This window comes from Carettochelys insculpta, chromosome 24, assembly GCF_033958435.1.
Source record: "Carettochelys insculpta isolate YL-2023 chromosome 24, ASM3395843v1, whole genome shotgun sequence".
NCBI classification, from domain to species: Eukaryota; Metazoa; Chordata; order Testudines; family Carettochelyidae; genus Carettochelys; species Carettochelys insculpta.
The window spans coordinates 15,839,819-15,864,453 of record NC_134160.1 but is presented as its reverse complement, the minus strand read 5'-3'; the positions used below and the strand labels follow the sequence as shown (position 1 = coordinate 15,864,453).

The following is a 24,635-nucleotide window of genomic DNA, read 5'->3' as shown; positions in this document are numbered from 1 at the left end:
AGGAGTGGGCGAGGCTAGCCTGGGCCCATAGCTGCACTGCTGTTGTTACTCCAGCCAGCTGCTCAGAGCTAGCACAGGTCTGTGTACATGTGCTGCATTCTCACCTCTAACTGCAGTGTAGACGTGCCCCAAGTGGCCCGGCCCTTTGTTCCCCTGTGCTTGCACACTACTGCAAAGCGAACCCCGTCCCAGACTCCACACACAGGGAAATTCCTGTGTTCCTAGATTGCTACCTGCAGTGCAGGGCAAAGGGGAGACGGAGCCGCCGATTGAGAGCATCTTCCGGCCAGTGGCCTGTTACTGCCTGTCCTAGCCATTGTTGTGCACCATCACTAGCACCGAATGCCCATCACACGGCAGCCCGGAGCCAGCTGCATTTCCGGCGTTCCCTGTGGACGGGAGAGGGGCCCCTATGGAAACACAAGGTTAGTGTTAGTTATGAAGGTGGAGGAGGCTGAGATATGGGATTTGGGTCCAAATCCAAATTTTCCCCAAAGTTCTGGAGTGCTTGGATTCCATGGGTTGCAGTTCCGGTCTGTGCTGAAGCCAAGTCTGGATCAGACCTGAGGAGACCTTTTCCTCCAGCTTTGGGACTCTGTGCCTGTCTCTCTTGATCCCTACTCACATGTGCACCATGCAGCTGCGATTCCAGTCAATACAGACCAACCCAGCAAAGCTCAATGCCCCGGGATGGCCAAGAGGGGCTGCGCTCTTAATGGATGTCCAGTAAAATCAAGAGAAGCCTTGTGCATTCTTTCAAAACTCGTCTTTTTATTTAAAAAAATATAAACCCCCCATTTCCTCTCCGCTGCGACGTACCTTTGGGGCACTGGCTGTTGTAGATACCCTGGCATCTGTGGCACCCACAGAACCCACTCGAGGAGCTGAAAATGCTGCAGAGCCCTCAGTCCATAACCTCAGCTGTACTTAGGCGTCTCCCTCCCATGGGGATCAGGAGGAGCTCGGCACCCACCTACCTTTGAGGATCTGGGCTATAGGCGCTGACTTTCATTTTTCTCCAGGGCGCTCCGCCCCCACCCCAAGGCTCCGCCCTCACTCTACCTCTTCCTGGCCCCTATCCAGACCCGCCCCTGGCTGCCTGCTCTCTGCCCTCCCAAGAACCTGCCCTAACTCTCAAACAGCGGAGCAGCAGCCCTGCTGAACAGCTGTGGCCAGTGCATGCTGAGCGCCCACTATATTTTTTCCATGGATGCTGGAGGCTGGCAGCACCCAGCGTCAGTGCCTGTACTCCAGGCCAGCAGCACTGGACAAAGTTATTCCAATGACTTGCTGCTCCCCAAAGCCACTGATTAGAGGCTCTGAGAACCATGTTACTTTCAAAGGACAGATGGGGAGTTGTGGGGAAAGAGTAAAACACAAACCCGGGGAGTGTTGATCGGGTACATTGACCTCCAGTTTTTAAATCAATAACAGAATGATCAGTATTCGAGGGGTGGGGGAATCACTTGAAGATGTAGGGTGAAATTCACCGCCCGGTAGGCAACCATCACAAAGCGCATGGAAGTCCTCTGCACCCCGGGAATTTCACCCTGGCAGATGCCGGAGCCGTGAGCATTCAGCTTCAAGGGCTGTAAAACACCAGCTTGGCCCCTTTCCCATGGGTCTGAGCTGTGAAATGAGTGGAAGAAAAGGGGGCAGCTGAGGCACTAATATGTCTGGGGGAGTGAAGCTGGCACATTCCAGCCGCTGACTTCCCAGTGCCTTATCGTACATTAGCGCCTTGTGCTGCAGAGGAGGTGCTGCTAATAGAATGTGTCACATCAGCTCATCTCTGGGCTGGCGTTGCTGGAGGTGTGAACAGCTGAGGAGCAGAGCAGACAGACTCCGCTCCTGGAAGCGCCCCCCAGAGAGCAGCTGCTTCGTGTGTGTGAGATATTGACTCAGAAATCATGCTCACAATGTGAGCCAGCAAAAGAGCTGAGCCGTGTGGACTCACCTCCCTGTCTGGTAGCTATCTGCACCAGAGGCTGCTAGTGACTGTTGGCGGGCAGAAAGGTGTCCGGAGTTTAAGGAATTGGGACTGTGTCCTCGGCTGGGCTGAAAGCAGAAATAACTGCCAGTGTAACGCTCTCTGCTCAGGAGATGCTGGAGCAGGTAGGTTTTAACAGAGAGCTGCAAGGCAGGGTTTAAAATCCCAGGTGCACTTTTATTGAACGTGTGCATGCAGTTGTAACCCACACACCTGGGTGTGGGTCACTGTCCCATGGAGTGGCACCCAGGCTGCTTACAGAGAGAAAGAAAGAGCTTTTTTCCACAGCCTTAGCTGAGGGGCAGCTGGTTTTTAGCTCAAACTAGAGAGGCTCCTACACTAAGCTCCAGAGGTCCCAGGTTCTAGTCCACCTGTGAGCAGTTACAACTGGGGGCTTGTATGGGATTTCAGCTGGGTCACTGAAGCTTGGGAGGCCCTTGCTTAGCTACAGGAAGTGAGTAACCCACGCACCTATTACTGTTCTATGGAGTGGCACCAAGCCCACTCCCAGAAAGAGTGTCCTTTACAGCCTTTGCTGTGAGCCTGCTGGCTTTTGGCACAGACTGTAGAGGTGCCCGCACTTAGCTCCAGAGGTCCCAGGTTTAGGTCCGCCTGTGAGCGGTTACATTGTCACCCTGCGCATCCCAATAAATAACCCCAGTGCTCCCTGGGGCAGCCCCGGGACTGACTGACAACTCGATTAAAAAAAAGTTGAGGGCCTCAAGCACTGAATTAAGACGCCGCCTGGCAAAGGAGAGCCAATGGGCTCTGGCAACAGGGCTGACTCACGCTAAGTGGAACACTCAAGAGCCATCAAACATTACCTGGGATGGCTCCTCCCAGCCTTGACAGCAGCAGTGTTTGATTCAGGGTGGGGCCAGGATGGGGCAGGAATGGGAACCAGGCATGTGGGCTTTGAGAAGAACCTGCTTCCCACCAGCATCTGGAGTTTGATGTCTCTGGGATAACAGCAGTGGGAGCTTTCATAGCAGGCGTCCTGTTGGGTCAACTGGTCTCCCCTATGGAGGCAGGTGTGTGACCTGACCGGGTCTGCCAGGGGAGCAAGGACAGAGATAACTTCCCCTGCATAGTAACCTGGCGCTGCTTGAGAAAATCTACTCCTGCCTTCGTCAGGCCGTGGAGTAAAGCATGTCTGGGCTGCGAGCCACTGGGAAGACCCTGGGGTTAATGATGAGATGTGCAGAACCCTAGTGCTTGGTCCAGCCTAGGTGTCAGTGACTCAGGCAGTGGGGTCTCCTCCAGACAGAGCCTCGGACAAGTGAATATTGGAACTACAGAGAGTTCCACCCTTGTTCTCCAGTTCCATAGGACAAATGAGGGGTGTGTCCTTCAGAGCGAAGGGCAGGTGCAGAGCCCCTCCCGATCCAACAGAGCCCCACAATCGTTTCCCAGAAGAACACCCCCAAGGCTGCCACCACCAATGTGGACAGATGGCACGGAGCCCGGCTAGCCAAGGTCTAGGACAAGTCCTGGCCACTCACATGCTGTGGGTTTGTCTAAACGTGCAGCGTGTGCTGGTTTGTGTGGAATGGTTTCTGGACACCGGGCTGATGCTCTGTGACATAGGTCACCTGTTAGTCACCGTGAACAGAGCTGCAAACAGGCCAAAGAGTAAAACTTTCTCCCTTGCAAAGAACCTGCATCACTCCTGTGCACCACATGCACCTTAGTACAGTGCCTAGCACAGTGGGCGGGGCCGTCCTTGCCATATGCAGCATGCACAGCTGTGTAGGGCATCTGTAAGTCTGGGGATCTCAGTGTCCACTCATCTGCCTCTTCCTTTTCCTGTTCGGTGGCTCTGCTTCCTCAGGAGAGGATCTGGCTAACTTAAAACACCTGCCGGAGCTACTAGTAGAACACGGAACCTGTGAAATAGCCAGTCGAGTGATAATGAACCCACTTAACAGGCATTTACTGACCCCAGGTACATGCTGTTAGTTTCTGAATTTACTGTGTTGGGCTTCAGGACCTTTGTTTAAAATTTGCTTTATAAATATTCTATCGGTGTGTTGCTGAAGATTATAAAATCGCTGCTCTAAAAGTTAATTTAAAGTTTAATAATACTGCACAGGGCCCTATAAATCCTAAGGCTGTCCCTAGCAGTAGGGCACCATTTTCAGCTGGTCCCAGGCCATGGCTGTAATAAACACAGTTAATAATAGCTAATCTCACTTTAGCCCACAGTGTTAAGGAAGCATAGGTCTGTGAATTTCAGACAACACCAAGAGCTTCTGAAATTGAAATTTCCCAAGGAATTTGTAACCTTCTAGATCTGTTTGCAGGTGACTGGTGAGCAAGATAAGGAGATTAAATTGACTTGATAGATTGTTCACTCTGGATAGTCTGCCAGCCGCCACTGCTGCAACTCCCGACCCTGGCTTTCCTTCTGGTTTCACATTTCTCCAGTTCCAAATAACAGGCTTTTCTGTCTTTTTGTTTTGAAGCTCTTTGGATTCGTCTATGCCTGCTATGTCAGCAAAGTATTTCTGGAGGAAGAAGACAGCTGTAAGTGCTTTTGCTATTAGTCACAGGGCGGGGGTGGCAGCGTTTCACAATCATTGGGGCTAACATGGTACGCTGCTTTGCACAGCCAGCACTGGGCACAGCAAAGTGTCGGGAATTGTGAAGGGAAATTCACCATGCTCCTTGCTCCTCTGGGCTCCATTTCCCAGGAAGTCCCAGTGGCAGCACTGAAATCTAATCCATCCAAAGACAAAATCCAGGGTCCTTCCCATCCAGACCTTTCCCAGACCACTCCATTTTAATGGGTGACTGGCCCCTTTAAGGGGAGATGGGTTGGGCCCCACACTATGATTGATCAGCTGCCTCCTAGCCTAAGGGTACCTGATAGCCTGAAGAGATCCTGCCCCTATAGGGGCCAGCAAAACAGGACTAGTGGCCACTGGTTATCTGGAGCTGCAGGGGAAAGAGCCGAGCTGTTAGATGGCTGGAGTGTGAGAACTGCAGGGGACAGTAAGACTCCTGTGGTTAATCCTGGAAAACCCTCTGGGGCTGGGTCTACACTTACTTTGAATATCGACGGTTGCTGCACAATTTTAGGTACACCAATTGCATTATCAAAAATGGATTTTGCAGCCGTTGATATTGGTCCCTGTCCCTGCAGAATGCTGACGGGAATGCTCCTCCTGCCGGCATTCCTTAATCCTTGTGGCTCACAAGGGGTTCTGGGGTTAAACGTTGACCCCAGAATGTGCAATTTTACACATGCACGAAACAGCACCCCAGAAGATCAAACCTAAGCGTTTGATCTTCTGAGGCAAGTGTAGACCCAGCCCAGAATTAGCGGCCAGCGGCAGGCAGAGAGTCATAGAATCCTAGGGCTGGAAGGTACTTCAGGAGGTTATCGAGTCCAGCACTCTGCCCAAAGCAGGATCAACCCCAATTAAATCATCCCAGTCAGAACTTAAAAACCTCCAGGGATGGAGATGCCACCACCTCTCTAGGTAACACGTTCCAGAACTCTCCTGAAATAGTTTTTCCTAATATCCAACTTACACCTCCCACACTGCAACTTGAGACCATTGGTGCTTGTTCTGCCATCCTTCACTACTGAGAACAGCCTCTCTGCATCCTCTTTGGAGCCCCCTTCAGCAAGTTGAAGGCTGCTATCAAACCACCCCTCTGCAAACTATATAAACCCAAACCCCTCCTTGTAGATATCATGCATCGGAGCTGGAGACCTTTTGCTTGTTAGGCAAACGTCATAACCACTGCGCTACAGAAGCGCTCAAACACAACATTGCACTGGTGGGGAACGAAACCAGGTCAACTGCGGGGAAGGCAGCCATGCTCATCACTACCCCACCAATGCTACACTAGACCCCAGCAATGACTGTATTTCACTGAACAGTTTTTTAGCTAATAAATGATGCCAGAAGGCCAGGGCCTAGCCCACACCAGGGCCTGTGCCCAGTGAGGAAGTGGTTCCTTCTGTTTTGGTCACCTCTAAAAGCCCCAGCAAGGCTGGGAGTCTGCAGCGCTGAGTGCTTCCTACACATGGAATACAAGAGGTCTCTGCCTTGAAGACGACCGGCGGGGGGGTGGGTCTGGGGGCTGGAACAATGTGAAGAGTGGGGCACTGAGCGCCTTACGCCCTTGATATAATGGAAACCACTTTGGGCCAGAGGTGCAGCAGCACCTGCCCTGCCCTCACATCTACTTCCAGCATCTATGAAGAGGACAGACAGTCAGGGCCTGTCTACGTAGCAGAGTTATTCCGGAGTTATTACTCCAAAATCGGATATTCCAGGATAATGTGTCTGCATGACAGGGAAGCCCTGGAATAAGCAACCCTTATTCCATGGGCTGGATCTGGCCCAGCAAGCCTTTTCATACAGCCGGTGTCTGGCCCCTGGGGTTGTGGAGGAGGGGAGAGTGTTGGGCGCTCCCTGCAGCAAAATCCCCTAGCTCCCATTGGCTTGTTTCACCTGCTGCTCCTACCCACAGCAAAATCTCTCAGCTCCTATTGGCCAGAAACCAGCACTTGAAGCTGCATGGAACAGCCAGTGGGCTGGGGATGCTGGTTGGCTGGGAAGCCTGCCTGAGAGTGCTGCTGGTCAGGAGCTGCTTAGGTAAGCACCTTCCAGCCAGACCTAGCTTCTGACACCCCAATTCCTCCAGCACCCCAACTCCCCACCAGACCCTCCACCCCTACAGCATTCTTCCCCCAGGCCAGAATAATCTTGTGCACCCATATCCCCTCCTGGTCCCTGCACCCCAGTCCCCTGCCCTAGGTCACAGCCACCTCCTTCACCCAAACCCCCTCCTGGGCACTATACCCTCCTGCACCCCACCTCCATCCCAGAGCCCACACCTCCTCCATTAATACCATGGATGAGTGCAGCCCTTGACCACTTTCCAAATTCTTGGACTGGCCGCCTTCAGAATTTATTGTCCCCCCCAGCCTTAGACGCACTGTCCTGTCACTTACACCACTCCCAGTTCTCTAAGCATCAGCAAGGCCCCCATCTTTGACACATTCTCCCCATGTTAGAGGCGTGGCGTAAGATGATATGGCCGAGATGTTTATGGCGGAGCAAGAATTGAATGCAAGTCAGTGCTCTAACCACTGAGCAATCCTTCCTCTCTTCCAGCTTCCTCTGGAATGGGCTTTTTACCCTGCTTCTCCCTTCCAGGCAACACTCAGTTACAATATGAAATATTACCTCCTGCACTTGCTTTTGAAATGGTGGCAGCCGCACCAGCAGGCGGGATAACCTGGGGGTTGCAGTGTGCTGTGCAGAAAGACAGGTACCCACAGAGCCCTAATCACACGTGGTTACTGATCCAGCCTACTCCGTTTGTTGTAACCTGGCAGAGGAAAGGAAATGTAAGCGCAGCTCAGGGCGAATTTAAAACAATCAATGTCATTTATTTCCATTGAACAATGCTGCCGACAGCCACACGCAAGTGCTAAGTGCACAGCCACTAATTAACCGTATGGTCACACCGATAACCATCCAGCAGCATTTACTGCTCATCTGCAAATAATTAATAGCAGCAGCTGGCAGCACGGAGTAACCAAACGGAGCCCGGGGGCTACCATAGCCTGCCAGTAAAACAGCTAAAAAGCCCCAGCCAGGAACACCCACCCCCAGGCTGCACCAAATAAGGGACTTGGGTGGAGTGGCTGCTGAGCCACTAATAGCTCCCTTCTGTTTCACGAACTTGCAGAGCTCCCATTGCCACAAGGCCTCCCAGCTATTTGGCCTCACCCAGCTCTGGGAGGCAGGGCAGTGTCCTTGTCCCCATTATACCGATAGGCAGGGGAGCTGACAGGATGACTGGGCCCCTGGGCAATGTGTGGGCGGGGGCTTCATGCACTTGGAAGTGGGGGAGCCTCAGCCACAAGGGGTGGGGCTGGGGCAGCCAGCACGACCCTCAGGGTGCTCCGCAGTGCTTCCTCAGCAGTCCCAGGGGCCCTGCGGCTCCAGCCACGGCTGCTCTAGCTATGGCAGCAGCTGGGCTTTGGGGCAATTGTCCCCTTTGCGCTCCCCATCGATGGGCCCGCAGATGGGAAGTGGGGGCACGGAAAGGCCACGTGACTTGCAAAAGGCCCCAGGAGAAGAAAGAGAAGGAGCCGGGACATAAACCACAATTCGCACCCTGAAGCTGATGCACAGGCTTGGGGGCCAGCCTTCCCCCTGCTTTATCTACCTTCCTTTCCTCACCCACAGCTGCCACTGCAGCCAGACTCAGTCACTGGATTCTGAGCTCACCCCAGTTTGTAACCAGATTTTCTCTAGGGGATAAGTTCCTGTCTCTGCTCTCCAGAGTCTGGGCATGGTAAATGTCCCAGGTGCAGGCCTGCCTAGGGTGAATAAGCCAGGAAGAATCCTGGTGGGAATGCTTTTCCCCGGCACGACCGCCACGACAGCTGATGCCGCTAAATGGTTCAATCATTCACACCGTGGTGCACTCGTTTCACATTGTGTTTTGACATTGGCACTTTGTGTTTGGGCTTCCACACTTTAGCTGCTCCATTGCAGCATCCCCAAATGGTCCTGAGCCCCTGTCTGCAGCATGCTGGGCAGGAAAGCAATGGGGAAAGGAAGCACTTGGCACCTACGCAGGGGTAGGCACTGGTAACTAAGAGGTAGTCATACTGGGAGGACTCAGTCCTGGGTCCAGTACAATTCAATATTTCCATTGTTCCCCTCTATTTGGCTCTGGTGAGGCCACATCTCGAATACTGTGTCCAGTTTTGGGCCCCCCAGTATAAAAAGGATGTGGATGTGCTGGAGCAAGTTCAGCGGAGGGCAACAAAAATGATTAGGGGTCTGGAGCACAAGACCTATGAGGAGAGGCTGAGGGATTTGGGCTTGTTTAGTTTACAGAAGAGAAGACTGAGGGGTGATTTAGTAGCAGCCTTCAACTTCCTGAAGGGGAGCTCTAAAGAGGATGGTGAGAAACTGCTTTCAGTGGTGTCAGATAGCAGAACAAGGAGCAATGGTCTGAAGTTAAAGAGGGAGAGGTGTAGGTTAGATATTAGGAAAAACTACTTCACTAAGAGGGTTGTTACGCATTGGAATGCGTTGCCTAGCGAGGTGGTGGATTCTCCATCCCTCAAGTCCCGGCTTGACAAGGTCCTGGCTGGCATAACTTATTTGGGGTTGATCCTGCCTGAAGCAGGGGGCTGGACTAGATGATCTCCTGAGGTCCCTTCTAGCCTTAGGATTCCATGATTCTATGACTTAATAATGGAGTGTAGAGTAGGCTTATAAAGCTTGTAGATGACACCAAGAGGAGAGGGGTTGCAAACACTTTGGAGGACAGGGTTTGAATTTGAAATGACATTGCCAGATTTATGATTGGTCTGTAATCAAGTGGATGAAACACAATAAAGACAAATGCAAAAGGCAAATCAAAAGCACAACTACAAATGAGGGAAAAACTAGCAAGGCAGTAACATTGCTGAGACAGGTGTGGAGTTGTAGTGGGTCACAAACTGAATATGAGTCACCAGTGTGAGGAGGTTGTGAAAAAGTCTAATGTCATTCTGAGGTGTAATAGCAGGAGTGTCATATGTAAAAGTGTGGGAGGGAATTGTCCAGCTCTACTCATCCCAGGTGAGGTCTCAGCTGGAGTAATGGGTCTAATTCTAGGGGCTGCATGTCAGGAGGGAGTTGGATAAATTGGAATGAATCCAGTGGAATGCAGCAAAAATGATAAGTTGAGAAAACTTGACCTTATGAGAAAAGGTTAAAAAAATCTGGGCATGTTTAGTCTGGAGAAGAGCAGACCAACTGGAGACCTGACAAGAATCCTCAGATATATTAAGTGCTGTTGCAGAGAGGACGGTGATCAGTTGTTCTTCATGTCCAAGGAAGGCAGGACAAGAAGTAATGTGATTAATCTGCAGCAAGGGAGGTTAGATAATTGGAAACCTGCCTAACACCAAGGGTAGATAGCTCTGGAATAGGCTTCCAAGGGAGGTTGTGGCATTGCAATCCATGGCTGTTCCTAAGACCACTTGGACAAACACCTGTTAGGGATGGTCTAGGTTTTCTACACCCAACCTCAGCCCCCAAGGTTGCCACACTCATTGCACTGTAATGCCTTCTGACAAGGACAATTTCTGCATGACCCCAGCAGCAGGACCAAAGTTTGAGCCTGCCAGAGCCTTGCCATCCTGTGTCGGGGGGGAGGGCCAAAGCCAGAACACAAGGGCTTCCAGCCAAGGCAGGGGCTTGTAAATTGAGCCCAGCACCCATGCTGAAGCCTTGGACTTTGGCCCCAGGCATTGGAGCTCGGGCTTTGGCTCTGTGCCCCAGCATGTCTAACACCAGCCCTGGTGACCCCATCAAAATGGAGCTGCAGCCCCACTTTGGGATCCTGACCTAGATTTTGAGAATCACTGGTCTAGATGATTTCTTGAGATCCCTTCCAGACCCACATTTCTGTGGTTCTAAAATGGCCGCCTTGGGAGAGCCTGGGTTCCAAAATGGCTGCCCAGATGGCACATGCAATTCCCACATTTCCCAGGAAGTGTGCATGTCTCATGTGTGGTTTGGTGGTGGCTCTCTTTCCAGGCTAGTTATGTACCTGGGCATCAGTTACTAACAGTGGTGTCTAAGGCCTGGTGTACACTAGAAAATTAGGTTGGCTTAACTATGTTCCTCACCCCAAGCAATGTAGTCAAGTCCTAAGTCCCCATGCAGACAGCAGTAAGTTGACTGAAAAATTCTTCCAGTGACCTAGCTACCATACCCTACCTACTCCAATGAAATGGTCTTTCCCATTGGCATCAAGTGTCTGCCCTGAAGCACAACAGTGCTGTAGCATTTCAAGTCTAGCCTTGCCTAAATTAGATGTGCAGTACAAGGAGTGAGCTGGAACCCAGCAGTGCAGGATGAGCTGCCTCATCTGGCCTCTGACATCCGCTTTGGAGAGAAGTGTCTACACCAAGGCAAAGAGAGGCACACTGACGCCTTGCTGGGTGTCACTTACAAAAAGGGAGTAGACTGCAGCTGCCCTCCTTTTTCATTACAAAGTGGTGTCCAGAGGCAACTATGGGTCCCAGGAGGCAGTGTGCTGGCAAGCAGGCAGCCCGGTAGTCACAGAGGGTGACACCTGCATTGGGCAGCCACCAGCCACATCCCAGTGCAACTCGACCCTGACCCCCCCTTAGGCCACTTCTGCCTTAGTATCAGCCTGAGAGGGAATTGCTTCCTGGCTTTCCTTAGGGGAGGAAAGCCATCTACATGCCAGCTCCCGCTCTCCATTTCCCTTCTGCCAGCGTTCCAACCCACATAGCAGAAAATAAAAATCTCGGTGCGAAATTGGACACCGCCTGTTGCAATAAGTTGCTTATGGGTATTGGAATCTGGCAAGCAGCTTATCTGCCTCAGCTGTCTTTGAACTCTGTTTGCATTCCACAGAGCACACAGCATTCAAACAAACTGAAGCATTCAATACACTTTTAATATTAATGCCACTGTGGCTGAAATTCAAATGCTTCTTTCTAATGCAATATCTTATTAGACTAGGAAATGGATGATGCTGTAAAAACTGAGAGCTTGTTGAATATTAAGTTAGAAAGACAAATAGACCTGGTAGATGGCCCCCTGACTTCATGGGAATCAATGCTTCTGTGATTATATGTAACCCTAACCCTATATATATCCAGGAGACCAGAGAGTCTTGGAGACTCCTCTGTGCAGGTAAAGATGGGAGAGAATCTCATTTGGTTAAATAGTTTTCCTGTCCAAAATCTGCCTGGTGTCCCTGCAGAGAGTCACAGGCATCTCATCACTTATTTCTTGCCAGCGAAGTCTGTAGAAGGGCTTAGCCCTCACATGCAGAGAGGACAGTAGAGTACAATCCCTTCCCAGCATTTCAGTGGAAGAATTAAGTGGCAACGCTGAGAGCAATTAGAGAAGTGGCACAATGCAGCTTAGTTTGCTGCGGTGCCACCAGCAGGCGTCATCAGCTGGCAATTGGCCCTGGCAGACAATCGTGGACATGAGGGGAAAGGGAACTTGCCAAGGGAGATTTAGAGGGGTGAAGCAACTCAGTGGTTCAGAAGCAGCAGTGGGAAGGGAGCTCCAGAGGGCTGGAGCCCTGCCAGGGATGGAGCACCTGCCCCTTGGCCCAGCTGGGGGGAATCGCTGGAGCTGCAGTGAGCAGCTGGGGGAGCAGGTGGGAGGGAGTGGGGGCCGACGTCAGGAGGTGCAAGCTCCTGGGCTGTTCCGAAAACCCAGCAGGCGGTTTGCACTAGAGTCAGAGTGGGCCAGGAGGCACTGAGGGTGGAGGAGGAAGAAGGTGCCACTGAAAGGGTTGTTGGAGAGTGGGAGGGAGGAGGAGGCTGGCAGGAGAGAGGGACAGGAAAGCAGTGAAGGTTCCACAAGAGGGGACAAAGGGTGACAGGTGGCGAACTTGCTGGAAGATGAGGAGAATGGGTGGTGAGTCAATGCGAGGGGTGGAGGGAGGTCCCGCTAGCCCAGGTCCAGGGCAGAGAAGCAGGAAGAGCTAATCCTGGGACAAGACACCGCACAGAAGCTGCTTTTGCAAGCTCTGCAGAAAATGAGCCTTTTCTCCCTTTGCCTCAGAAGCCCAGGACAGATGGACAGAAAGGCTGCTGGCCCAGAGCAAAAAGCAGAAAGAGTCACCATAACCCATGATTTAACACCCTGCCTTCACCACCCACAGTGCTTTGCCCAGGGGGTAACACAGACAGGTGCACCATGGAGCAGGCAGTTTCATGGGTGGGAAATGCAAGTATTTGCCCTGCATGACATTTGTGAAATAGTCAGAGCCCCTTGTGAACGTGTCACTGTGGAGGTGAATCCTCGCCAGCCCAGATATGCTAGTATCCCTGGGCACCACTGGGGCTGCTGTAGTCAGTAGAGAACATTAACCGAGCTACCAAAACATATCCAGAGCTTTGCCAACCACAGAGGCACATGTCAGGCCTTCAGCTGTATGTATTTTGAGGTAAGACCTGTGAGGAGGGGATAGCTTGATGGTTAGTGTATTGGCCTGTTAAGTCCAGGATGGTGAGCTCAGACCTTGATGGGGCCACTTAAACGTCTGGGGCAAATGGGTTTTGGGGCTGGAGCACAAGACCTATGAGGAGACACTGAGGGATCTGGTCTTATTTAGTTTGCAGAAGAGTGAGGGGTGATTTGATAGCAGCCTTCAACTTCCTGAAGGGGGGGCTCTGAAGAGGATGGCGAGAGGCCGTGTTCAGTGGTGACAGATGGCAGAACAAGGAGCAATGGTCTGATGTTACAGAGTGGGAGAAGTAGGCTGGATATTAGGAAAAACTATTTCCCGAGGAGGGTGGTGAAGCACTGGAATGCGTTAGCCAGAGAGTGGGTGGGATATTCATCCCTAGAGGTTTTTAAGTGCAGGCTTGACACGGCCCTGTCTGGGATGAAGTAATTAGGGTTGATCCTGCTTTGGGCAGGGGGCTGGACTCAATGACCTCCTGAGGTTCCTTCCAACCCTGGATTCTATGAACTGCCTTTGTCGGGTGTTTACAAGTTGCCTAACACAAGGGTTGCCTGATTCGGGGCAGGGGTTCCCCACAGTGCTCCTGCTGTATAAATGGTAAATGGTAATCATCAACATCCCTGCCATCAGTGAGGTGGTGACAGGAGAAGGATGGGAGACAAGATTCCTGGCTGTCCTCATAACTTGCCTTATGAGCTTGGAGAAGATCCTTCCCCTCCCTGTGTAATATGGGCCTAGGATACCAGCCTGTATCTGGGGAGTGGGCATAGCTTCGTTAGGGACCATCTGGAGAGCACTTTCAGTTCCTGGATGTGGCTAGATAAACACTAATGGTCAGGAGCAGGAAAAAGGGCATGACCAAATAATGAGTTTTTGCTAGGATAGCACTTTGCCAGCCTGTTCTGCAGACCGAATCCACACACGCGCACACGTGCACACACACGCACCTCTGCAGACAGAACCCACACATGCACACACACACACCTCTGCAAACAGAATCCACATGCATGCACATGCACACACACACACCTCTGTAGACAGAATCCACGTGCGCGCACACACATACACGTGCACACGCACACGCACCCCCCCCGCAGACAGTATCCACATCCACGCAGCCCTAGGATTTGTCTTTTATTAATTTAGACAACAATCAGGTAAGAAAGTACAGTTCAAATTTCTCCCAGTCTTACCTGCTGCTAGGGACTCTTCCCTCCTGAGAGCTCAGCTTATACCCTGGATCAGCGGTTCCCAAACCTTTCCACATCACACCCCCACTTTTGATTTTTGAGAAACCCTCAGGCCCCACCATCTCTTCTTTACCATCATCCAACCCCCCTTTAACAAAAAATTCAATTCAATCTGAGACCCACACTGCCAGGGCCAGCTGCCTGCCCACCAGCTGCCTGCCCACCAGCTGCCCAACCACCAGCTGCCCAACCACCAGCCGCAAACCAGCTGCCTGAGCCCGACACTGCCGGGGCCAGCCACCTGCCCACCAGCTGCCCAACCACCAGCCGCAGACCAGCTTCCTGAGCCCGACACTGCCGGGGCCAGCCGCCTGCCCACCAGCTGCCCAACCACCAGCCGCAGACCAGCTTCCTGAGCCCGACACTGCCGGGGCCAGCCGCCTGCCCAGCAGCTGCCCAAGCCCTGCACTTCCAGGGGCCAGCCATCTGCCCACCAGCCTGAGCCACCCAAGCCTCGTGATGCCAGGGCCAGCCCCCCCAAGCCTCTTGAGCCCTGCAAGCCAGCTGCCCAAGCCCTGCGAGCTCCCCTGCCTGAGCCCCTCCCCTCCCCCAAAGCCAGGCACCACTAACCTCCCACTCTGACCCTATCGCCCTCCCCCGAGCCAGGCACCCCAGCCCCACATCTAACCCCATCCTCCTCTCCTTCCCCTCCCCTCCCCAACCCACACTCACTCCCCTTTGCAGGAGGCAGCTAGCTCCATGTGGGTCTTCGCCCCCGCCTGCTTTTTAGAGCAGCTGCCCCAGGTCACCCATGTAAAATGGCAGGGGCTGAGAGCCAGAAGAAAAGGCCGGCTCTTCCTTTGGGGGGAGGAAATGATGGGGGGTGGGTTGCCTCATGACCCCCTCCTGGAATTTCTTCACACCCTCAGGGTGGCACGCCCCCAAGTTTGGGAAACCATGCCTTCGATCCTCTTGCCCCAGAAAGCTCCTCCCCTGTATCGAGGTGGGATCAGAAGCCAACTGCCTTGGTAAATCAGCAGAACTCACTTGGCTCTTTCCCAGCTGGGGATTCACACCTTCCAGTAATCCCTATGTAGGAGTGAGAGAAAGAGACATGAGGGGAGGTATCTGGCTGCAGGCAGGCACGCACTGCTAGCCTGTAACCAACAATACTTGCAAGTAGTGGGCAGCGAAGAAAGATCTCAACTGCAACATTTTGCTGTCCTAGTAAGAGACACCCACATTGCAGGGGGACCAGAATAACCAAATCAAGTTCTGGGCACCACATTTCAAGAAAGATGTGGAGAAACTGGAGAAGGTCCAGAGAAGAGCAACAAGAATGAGTAAAGGTCTAGAGAACATGAGCTACGAGAGAAGACTGAAAGAACCGGGCTTGTTTAGTTTAGAAAAGAGAAGACGGAGGGGACATGTTAGTAGTTTTCAAGTACATAAAAGAGGGTTACAAGGAGGAGGGAGAAAAATTGTTCTACTGACCTCTGAGGACAGGATAAGGAGCAATGGGTTTATGTTGGACATTAAGAAAAACTTCCTGTCAGGGTGGTTAAACACTGGAATAAATTGCCTAGGGAGGTTGTAAAATCTCCACCTCTGGAGATATTTAAGAGCAGGTTGGCTCGGCATCCATCGGGGATGATCTCAACTGTGCCTGGTCCTGCCATGAGGTCAGGGGACAGGACTTGATGACCTCTCGAGGTCCCTTCCCATTCTAATGTTCTATGGTTGTAAGATCTGCTCTGTGGAGGAGGGAGTAGCTGTCTGCCCACTTAGCCAGCTGCAGCCTCTCCCCTGGGAACAGCCAACTTGCACTGCCTCTGGGCACTTGTGCTCTGCATGGCCTCTGGTCTGTGCTGGAGTATGTTTGCATTTCCTTTTTTCTCCAGAGCAGATGCGTGTATTCTGGGGCGGCCCCCAGGGCTCGTAGACCAGTAATGGACTCTTAAAACAATAACCGAGCTCCTTGTATTAATGCTGCTGAAAAGAGGATTAAGCTGTCGGATGGAAATCACAGCCATCACAGAAATGAAAACTGATCTATCAGTGTCTGTAATTCCCCTAAATTACACACTGTGAATGAGACTCAAGTCACCCATAATTCTCCTTAAATGCCTACTTTGGATACAACAAGAGGGTAATTCTACCCACTTGTCCAGCATGAAGCGCGAGCTCTGGTGTATTGAGTAGAAAAGAGCTGGAGGGATTTCTAAGGTCAGTCCGGCTCCTTTCCTGCATTTATCTTCCACCCAGGCAGTGGGAAGGTGGCTGGGATGCATGTGCTCAGCTCGCAAGCCATGTGCTCCCGTGCTGGGCTGGGTCCCCTTTCGCTTACCTGGACTCTACTGCTGGGACGTGGCACTGGCTTCCGAGGGGGTCACTGTGGATTTCCACCTCCTGCAGGCCCAAGGGGTCGTGCTTGGGTGCCAGCGCGCTGTCCTGCCTGTCATGTACTCACACAATCTGGCACACGGCTCAGCCACCCCCACACGGGCCCTGCTGCTCCCTACCACAGGAAGCACCCTGTTGCTGTAGCTTGGGCTGGTATCGTGGAGAGGGAGAGGGAAGGAGAGAGAAGAAGGAAGGAGCCTGAACTCCACAGCCCCATCCTGCTCCAGCCGCATCTCCTTGCAGCAGCTGCTGATCCCCCCCTCCTGGTCTTTTCTCTCCCCAGTTGACTTCATTGGAGGTTTTGATTCCTATGGCTACCAGGCCCCACAGAAGACATCACACTTACAGCTACAGCCTTTGTACACGTGAGTCTCGCCTGGTGGGAGCGGTGAGTGGGGGCCACTGTCCCATGAGGGGCAGGATGGCACTGGGGCTGCCACTTAGTGGGTATGCAATGGTGTGGAGCCTGGCTCCTAGCAGGCCACAAACCACCAGCACATCTGGCTTCCAGTGGCCCCCATAGCACAGAGTCCTGAACGGGCCTTTGGCAGCCCAGCTGCCTTCATGGCTGTACAGGGTCTCCCTACGAATCAGGGAGGGGCAGGGCAGGGAGCAGGGTGCCCTGGGCTGGCTGCTCCATAAACCCAGGATGCCTGTCTCCAGAGCAGCCCATGGAGACCTGGTCACTATGGTGACTGGGGATGCAGCTGTGGGCTCCCCCACACACACGAGCACGGCTCCCTTCCGTGCACACAATGCCGGCCTGTCTCACACCCCTAGCGGGGCTCGTACCAGCGGGGCCCAGTGGTTCCAGAAGCCCAGGCACGAGGAGGGACACGGGCTGCAGCCTAGCCTGCAATGATGCCACGGCAGCGCGGAACGGCTGGTGGGAGAGTTCATGTGTCATGCAGCCAAGCTCTGGGGGACCCATGCGGGACAATGGGTCCTCCTGCTTCCCTGTGAGATGGCTAATTGGTTGTCAGGGCTTCAGTGATGTCCCCGGGGGTCTAGTCCTTCAATGCAGACTGACTCCTCAGGGGATGGGAGCCTGTTGCAAATGAGAATCCTCTGGCCTAGCAGTAAACTAAGGAGCTGGGGGGAGGGTGTCAGACTCGGAACCAGGGAGTTGTGCTGTGTGAAGAGAGACACTGAGACCTCACTCCTAGGAGTGAGCATCAGCTGGTTGCTATGAATGGGGGACCACCTCCCTCTCGACCTCAGCTCCCTGCAGGAAGACCTCAGCTCTTCCTATCCTGAGTCCCCATGCAGCTGTCCCAGCGCAGTTCAAACCTGACCCATGACCCTCTTGTCCCGAGCACCCCCCACCCCACTGCCACACTTCCAGCTCATGCAATTTTAGCCTCCTCCCCAGCGGTGCTAACCATGGGTGCTTTCTGCCACCTGGAGACTGACAGTGGCATCGGGGCTGGGCAGGCCCTTTGATCAATAGAAACAAAAGCAGAATTGTCACCTTCATTTTCACCTGCCACCCAATTCCCTTCTGCACTGAGAGCCCCCAAGAGGAAGAGGATGGTGCAGAAAATCCCATTTCCTTCTCTGTGGCTTTCCAGTCTACCTTGGGCAGCCAATAGGCCTTCCAAATACTGATGATTTGCCAGTGGGAGCAGCATCTCTTCAGATAAGTGCAACCTCATTTTCTCCCTGCCCATTAAGCTTAACTAGATAAATGCTAAAATGAGATAACGATGCAAAATCTAAAGGGATTAGCCTCATTCAGGCTTTGCCGGCTGCCAATAATTAATTGTGTTTTAAGTCTTGTATGTAAATCCAAGGGCATGCAGTGCAATTACATATGCAGAGAGAAGGCAGCCCTAAGACAGATACATCCAGAAGGCTGCTGTATCCTTCCTCCACACTTTGTCCAAGACTCCTTCTCACCTTCAGAACTAAGGCCTCTTTTCTTCTGAGCCCCACTCTTGGCTAGAAAGGGAAACAGCCCATAGCAGATGACTAGGGACCTGGCTGTTACAAAGAGGGGGAAGGTATTGCGGTGCGGTGTGAAACCAGTGGTGCTATGCCAAGGATTGAGTTAGTCCACAGCTCCCAGTGGTGAGATGACAGAGAACCAGATAAGTGTTTTGTCGCGTAAGTTCCACATGAAGGCTGCTACCTGGCTTCTGCAATGACTCAGCTTTGCTCTCAATGTTATTTCAGACAAACTCGTTGGAGCAGGGCCCATTATTTACTTTATGACCATACAGTGGTAGCCCAGCAGGAGCCAGCTTGGCTGACCATAGGCACAGCTGCAGCAAAAATGTTAAATAACTTGGAGGCCTGCAGACTCGCCGCTCACCTGTCTCTTCCACCCCGTGTGCTGCAAGCTCTAGGGGCAGAGATCCACGATGTTTTGGTGTGGAGCAATGGTCCCGCTAATCTTCTCTGGCTATGTGCAGAATAAATTTTATGTGCACCAAGGCATATGTAAATGTGCACCACCAATAGGAACACAAAACCTGCCGTGGGCACTCTGCTAATCAGCTGAATATTTCCTGAGCAGCCACACAAGTACAGGTACAGGTGTGGAGTACATTGGCCTTAAAGCTGCCCAGCGTGGCACTAGAGGGTCCCATGCTGCCCTCCCTGCCTGCAGAGATGAGAGACCCTCTGCACAGGGGCACTGAATCTCAGCACTTGGCCGTGGTTTTGCTGGCTAAGTAATCCCACCAGCCTGGCTGTTGTAGAGGACAGGTCTCTGGGGTTACTGACCCAGCTCCATGTGGTGTTCTGCAGAGGTACATGACACTGGTAGAGCACATAGGATGGCAGAGGAGGCCAATGAGCTGTTGTGGCTGAGAGCAGATTCTGCCTTGGCTTTGGGGCAGTTAGTCAAACAGGCATCAGCTGACTGTGGAGTTCCGTATGTACTTCTTGGAATTGTAATGAGGATCAGATTTCTTTCCAAGCAGCTCAGATCACTGCCTGGCTCACAACTGGCGGGAGGATGGTATTGGAGAAGCACATGGGGTCCCTAAAGGGGGATCAAGACCTCAGGGTGGTAGGCACCAAACACATACCCCAGATTCACAGGGTACCTTGGGATTCTGCTTCCTTTAGCCTCCAGGGACCAGCTGAGCTGCTCAGGATCCAGTATGTTAGTAATGGCCCCCTCTTGTACTTTTACCTCGTGTATTACAGTGTTATTGGGCACAGCCTCTAAGTCCAGCCTAATGCACTGAATTCCGACTGGGAAGTCAACAGTGTAGAGTGGCTGGAACAGGCCCAGATTCCCCAGTGACACACAGTCAACAGAATGGGGCCTTACAGCAGCATGTGGTGAATGGAATTTGCCCAGATGCACTTGCAGCCGTCTAATGCCCTTCCCCTCTTGTGACAGCCTGTGGGAAGAACGGCAGTGCATGGAGCAGGGAGCTCAAGCGTGTCCCACTCTCTCAACATGGGATGATGCTAAAAGCCCGAGGGGGTTCTCCTTCGACAGGAGGCTGCACTGCCATCAAACAGGGAGCACTAGGGCTCTCCACAGCTCGTCGGAGTGGCTAAAGTCAGACGCCTGCATCCCCCTGTAGAGGATTGTTTTGGAGGTTGATTCTTTCTTGCTACACTTGCTCATTGATGGGTTGATTACTTAGCGATGACCCCAACCCAAAAGCAGCCTGCTGTAAGACTCCCCGAGATACCAGATCAGCAGTGTGCTGCAGTAATTGCCCAAAGTCGGCTGAATCAGAGCTGTGAGCTGCAGCGTTTGGAAACACTGCCAGAGATTTCCGCAGCAGCGTTTCATGAGAGTTATTGAAGCCATGAGAGATACAGGGCACTCTAGAGATGATTACAAGGGAACTCAGCACTTAGATGCTGTGGCGATAGGCACTGCAGAAAAACCTCAGCTAGATGGGAAGGCTTTAATTCTGTTTTACTATGGGTTCATTTCTGTGTGGTGGGTAAGCTGTGCCTGCTGGCACTGGGAGCAGGTCAGGTTTCACAAACTCAGCAGGGCTGAGCTAGGTAGGAGGCACCAATGAGCACTTAAAATATAGCACCATGTGGGGTTGGCAATGGGGCAGTTGGTGCTGCACCCTCTGAGGGATTGTGGAAGCAGCACCCCAACATGAAGGTTGGGTGTGCTGTGGGATGGTACAACCACATGGTAGAGGAAGTGCTAGAAAGGTTGACAGGGCATCACAGAGAGGCTAATGCTAGAGGTCTGAGCTGCAGGGCAGGTCCCTCATGTGCTCAGGAAAGGCTTCTACAGAGAGGAAAATGCCACAAGACACTGACATGTATCCCAGGAACAAGGACCAGGAGAGCTTCAGGAGCAGCGTGGCCTAGGGAGGGATAGCAGATAGGGACTGTCACAGTAAGTCACTCTTTGACGGCCATCGTCTTGAGACCTCAGCCTGCATTGCTACAACTTGAGCTGAAGATCCGACCCTCTGCAGCTGGTGACTGTTCCCATTATACCCTCGGTGGCCAGACATTCAGGGCGACATGTACTCTGCTACACCTGTACTCTGCTAACCGCGACGGGGGCCCTGGTTCTGGGAGCTGGGGGTTCTTCCTGGCACACCCACCACCTGCCTCAGTTTGTTCAAAACACGTGCATCCTCTCATGTCCCTTTGCAAACTGGAGGTCCTGACAGAGTCCCCCCCATGTCCCCCCGCCCGGCCAACCTTTAAGAAGCACCTGGAGAGCCAGGAAAGAAAAGCACCATGGAGAATCCACATGGATCCCCGTGTGGGCCCAGCTGAGTCCCTGCCAAGGATTAAGCTTGAACAAAGCCATGGGAGGCTAAGAAGCCCCATTAGCTCTTCCACACACCCAGGGATAGTAGAATCACCCAGGGGACACCAGGAATAGCTGAGGGTGGAGCCCAGTTCTCCTGTAGGGACAGGCTCATGCCTCAGCTGCAAAGCGTAGCTGTCCTACCAGCTGGGTGCTCGTGGTGCTGCCACGCCAAGCCTCACACTTCTTCTTTGCCCTTCTTATACCTCACCACTCCACTGGCCTCAGCAGCACAGCTCCTGACTCATGCTGGAGTCACCGAAACCAGAATCAGGCCCATTACTGCAAAGGATTTTGCTCTGTTTAGGGCCTGGAAATGAGGCATGTCAAGAGGATTCTCAGACCCCTCCATTTGGCCCATGTCAGTGGGGCTGGGTTTACTGTTCTGAGCCCTGGAACTGTGGCAGGGCATGCTGCACTGTCCCTCAATGGCCTGAGATGGCAGCGTTGGAAAAAAGGATTTACACTGCGCCTCTCATCCTGCAACTCCGCCGTGAAGCCTCTATGAGCTCCATGCCAGTCCCAAGCCTGGATGAAGGGGGAGGGTTGGTCAGATGTGTGTTGATGCACTGACCATCAAACAACAATACGAATGAAATCTGATGCCAGTACAACCAAATGATAAAAGATGCCGGCTCGGACGTCGCCCAGATAAACAAGGTCCGCGATACCAATCGAGCGGTCTGGGTTGGGTCGATAAATTGGCTACCACAAGAAAATTACAACTACCACATATGCTATCCATTGCAACATGGAACGTCCAAACACTGTGGACACCTGGAAAATTAGAGCTGCTTTGGAAGGAGATGGAGAGATACCAATGCAATATACTTGGACTGGCAGAGATGCGTTGGATGGGATTAGGAGACATTTGCAGTTGTGAAGTCATCTAGTCAGGAAACGAAATGAAGCATGAAGCAGGAGTCAGATTCCTTCATAGCAAAACAGCTAGAAGAGCATTATTAGGATACAAACTGGTGAGTGCAAAAATGATGGTAGTGAGATTCGAAGCAAAACCGTTCAACATCTCAGTCATTCAGGTGTATGCACCCAGTTGGACAGTACGGAGGAAGAGATTGGCCTATTGTATAAAGATTTGACAAAGACAGTGGAGGAGATACCAAAGAAAGTTGTGTTGATCATCGGAGGAGATTGGAATGCAAAGGTTGGAACGGATAACGAAGGTAGGGAGAAAGTCAAAGGAAAGTTTGGATATGGAGAAAGAAACAAACGAGGTGAGAAACTGCTAGAGTTTGCTGCAGAGTATGAGATGGTGATCTGCAACACGAGATTCCAACAAAAGGACTGTAGGAAATGGACGTGGTGATCGAATGATGGGAAGTCCAAGAATATGATAAATATGACTGTGATAAGAAGAAGATGAATAACATCAGTACAGCAGTGCCGAACTTTCCAAAGAGCAGATATATATTCAGACCACAGTCTAGTGATAGCAAACATCAAGATAAAACTCAAAAGAAAGTGTAAGACACAGTTTAAGAAAAGAAGAGATGTGGCGAGACTATGTGAGGAAGAAACAGGGAATGCATACAGAGCAGTGCTTGAAGAGAAGATTAAGAATATCGCCACAGAGAAAGACCTAGATAAGAGAGTCGGAGGGACAGCCATCGCTATAGAAGAGAAAATTGAGCAGACTGTTCCAGAAGAAGATCAATAAGAAGTGGATTACCCAGGAGACACTGAAGTTGGTTCAAGAGAAGAGAGTGTTGAAGATCAGAAGGCATGTTTCTGAGATGGCAGAACAGCAATATAGGGTGAAATGCGATGAGGTAAGGAAAGCAGCCAGAAAGGATAAGGAGAAATGGTTAGAGGAGCAGTGTGAAGATATACGTATTATGAAGATATAGGTAGAAGAGTTATTATGGCGAATGTAAGACCAGGGAGGTGTATAAGACAATTAGAAATATCAATGGGAAATGGCAACTGAAGCAGATGTCGATCAAAGATGAGAACAAAGAAGTGCTCATGAACAGGGAAAAGACTGTGCAGCGATGGATAAGATACTGCACTGACCTGTACAAAGCACAGTTGGACCCGAGTGTTTCAGAGGGACTGATTGAAGAACTGAAAGAGATATCTCCACCAAGCATCGAGAGCAAGACCAATATTTTGAAGGAGGAAGTAGAAAAAGCAGTGAAACGACTAAAGAACAAGAGCCCTGGAAATGATAAGATCACAGAAGAGATGATCAAATATGGCGGAGAAAGCATGATTCAAGAAATACACCGACTATATAAGATAGCATGGAAAGAAGGGAAGGCGCCTAAGGAATGGGCAAGATCTGTGCTAATGACAATACCCAAGAATGGAAGTACATTGAAGTGCAAGAACTACAGAACAATTGCCCTAACGAGTCGTCTAGGCAAGGTGCTGATGATGATACTGACTGAGAGACTAAGATCACAGATAGAGGAACATATAGCAGATGAGCAAGCAAGGTTTAGAAAAGATAGAAGTACCATACAGCAGATATTGGCACCAAAACTGATAGCGGAGAAAGCTCGATGAAAGAACAAGAACGTATACACTTGCTTCATCGATTTTCAAAAGGCATTTGACAGTATAGATCAGAAAGTGACTTGGGTGGTGTTGGAGTCATATGAAGTGGATAGCAGACTGATACGGTTGTTGAAGGATATCAATGACAATGCAGAGGCAGCGGTGAGAATATGTGGGGAGTTGGGAAGTTGGTTTAAAACAAGTAGAGGTACGAGACAAGGAGATCCAATATCGCCAAGTATCTTCATCGCACACCTGGACAGAGCGATGGACAAGATCAAGGAAGAGGTAGAAGGGGTATCTGTGCCTGGGAAAAGAATTAACAACTTGAGTGTTTGCAGATGATATAGTTATCATTGAGGAAGATGAGGAGAAGCTAGAGAAAACTGTGCAGGTATTAAACAAAGAAGGGAAGCAGAATGGACTGATTATGAACATCGATAAAACAAAAACAATGGTATTTGGAGATCAGTGTCGATGGTATTGAACTAGAAAACGTAGAGAAGTTCACATATCTGGGGAGCAACAAAACATAACAAAACATGATCTAGATAAATTAGAGAAATGGTCTGAAGTAAACAGGATGAAGTTTAATAAAGATAAATGTAAGGTGCTGCACTTAGGAAGGAATAATCTGTTTCACACATACAGGCTACATCTACACGTGAAGCCAACATCGAAATAGCTTATTTTGAAATAGGCTATTTCGATTAATAACGTCTACACATCCTCCAGGGCTGGCAACGTCGATGTTCAACTTCGACGTTGCGCGGCA

The 24,635-nt window shown here is 51.5% G+C and overlaps 1 protein-coding gene across 1 annotated transcript in view; it reads left to right on the top strand.

Moving 5' to 3' along the window:
• Positions 1 to 17,443, top strand: part of NKAIN1 (sodium/potassium transporting ATPase interacting 1) — a 205,232-nt gene extending 187,789 nt beyond the window's left edge. Inside the window, exons 5-7 of the mRNA XM_074976065.1 lie at positions 4,456 to 4,516; positions 16,865 to 16,946; positions 17,362 to 17,443. Of these exons, the coding sequence (XP_074832166.1) occupies positions 4,456 to 4,516; positions 16,865 to 16,946; positions 17,362 to 17,443 (225 nt within the window). The remainder of the gene's footprint in view (positions 1 to 4,455; positions 4,517 to 16,864; positions 16,947 to 17,361) is intronic.
• The last annotated feature ends 7,192 nt before the right edge of the window (positions 17,444 to 24,635 follow it).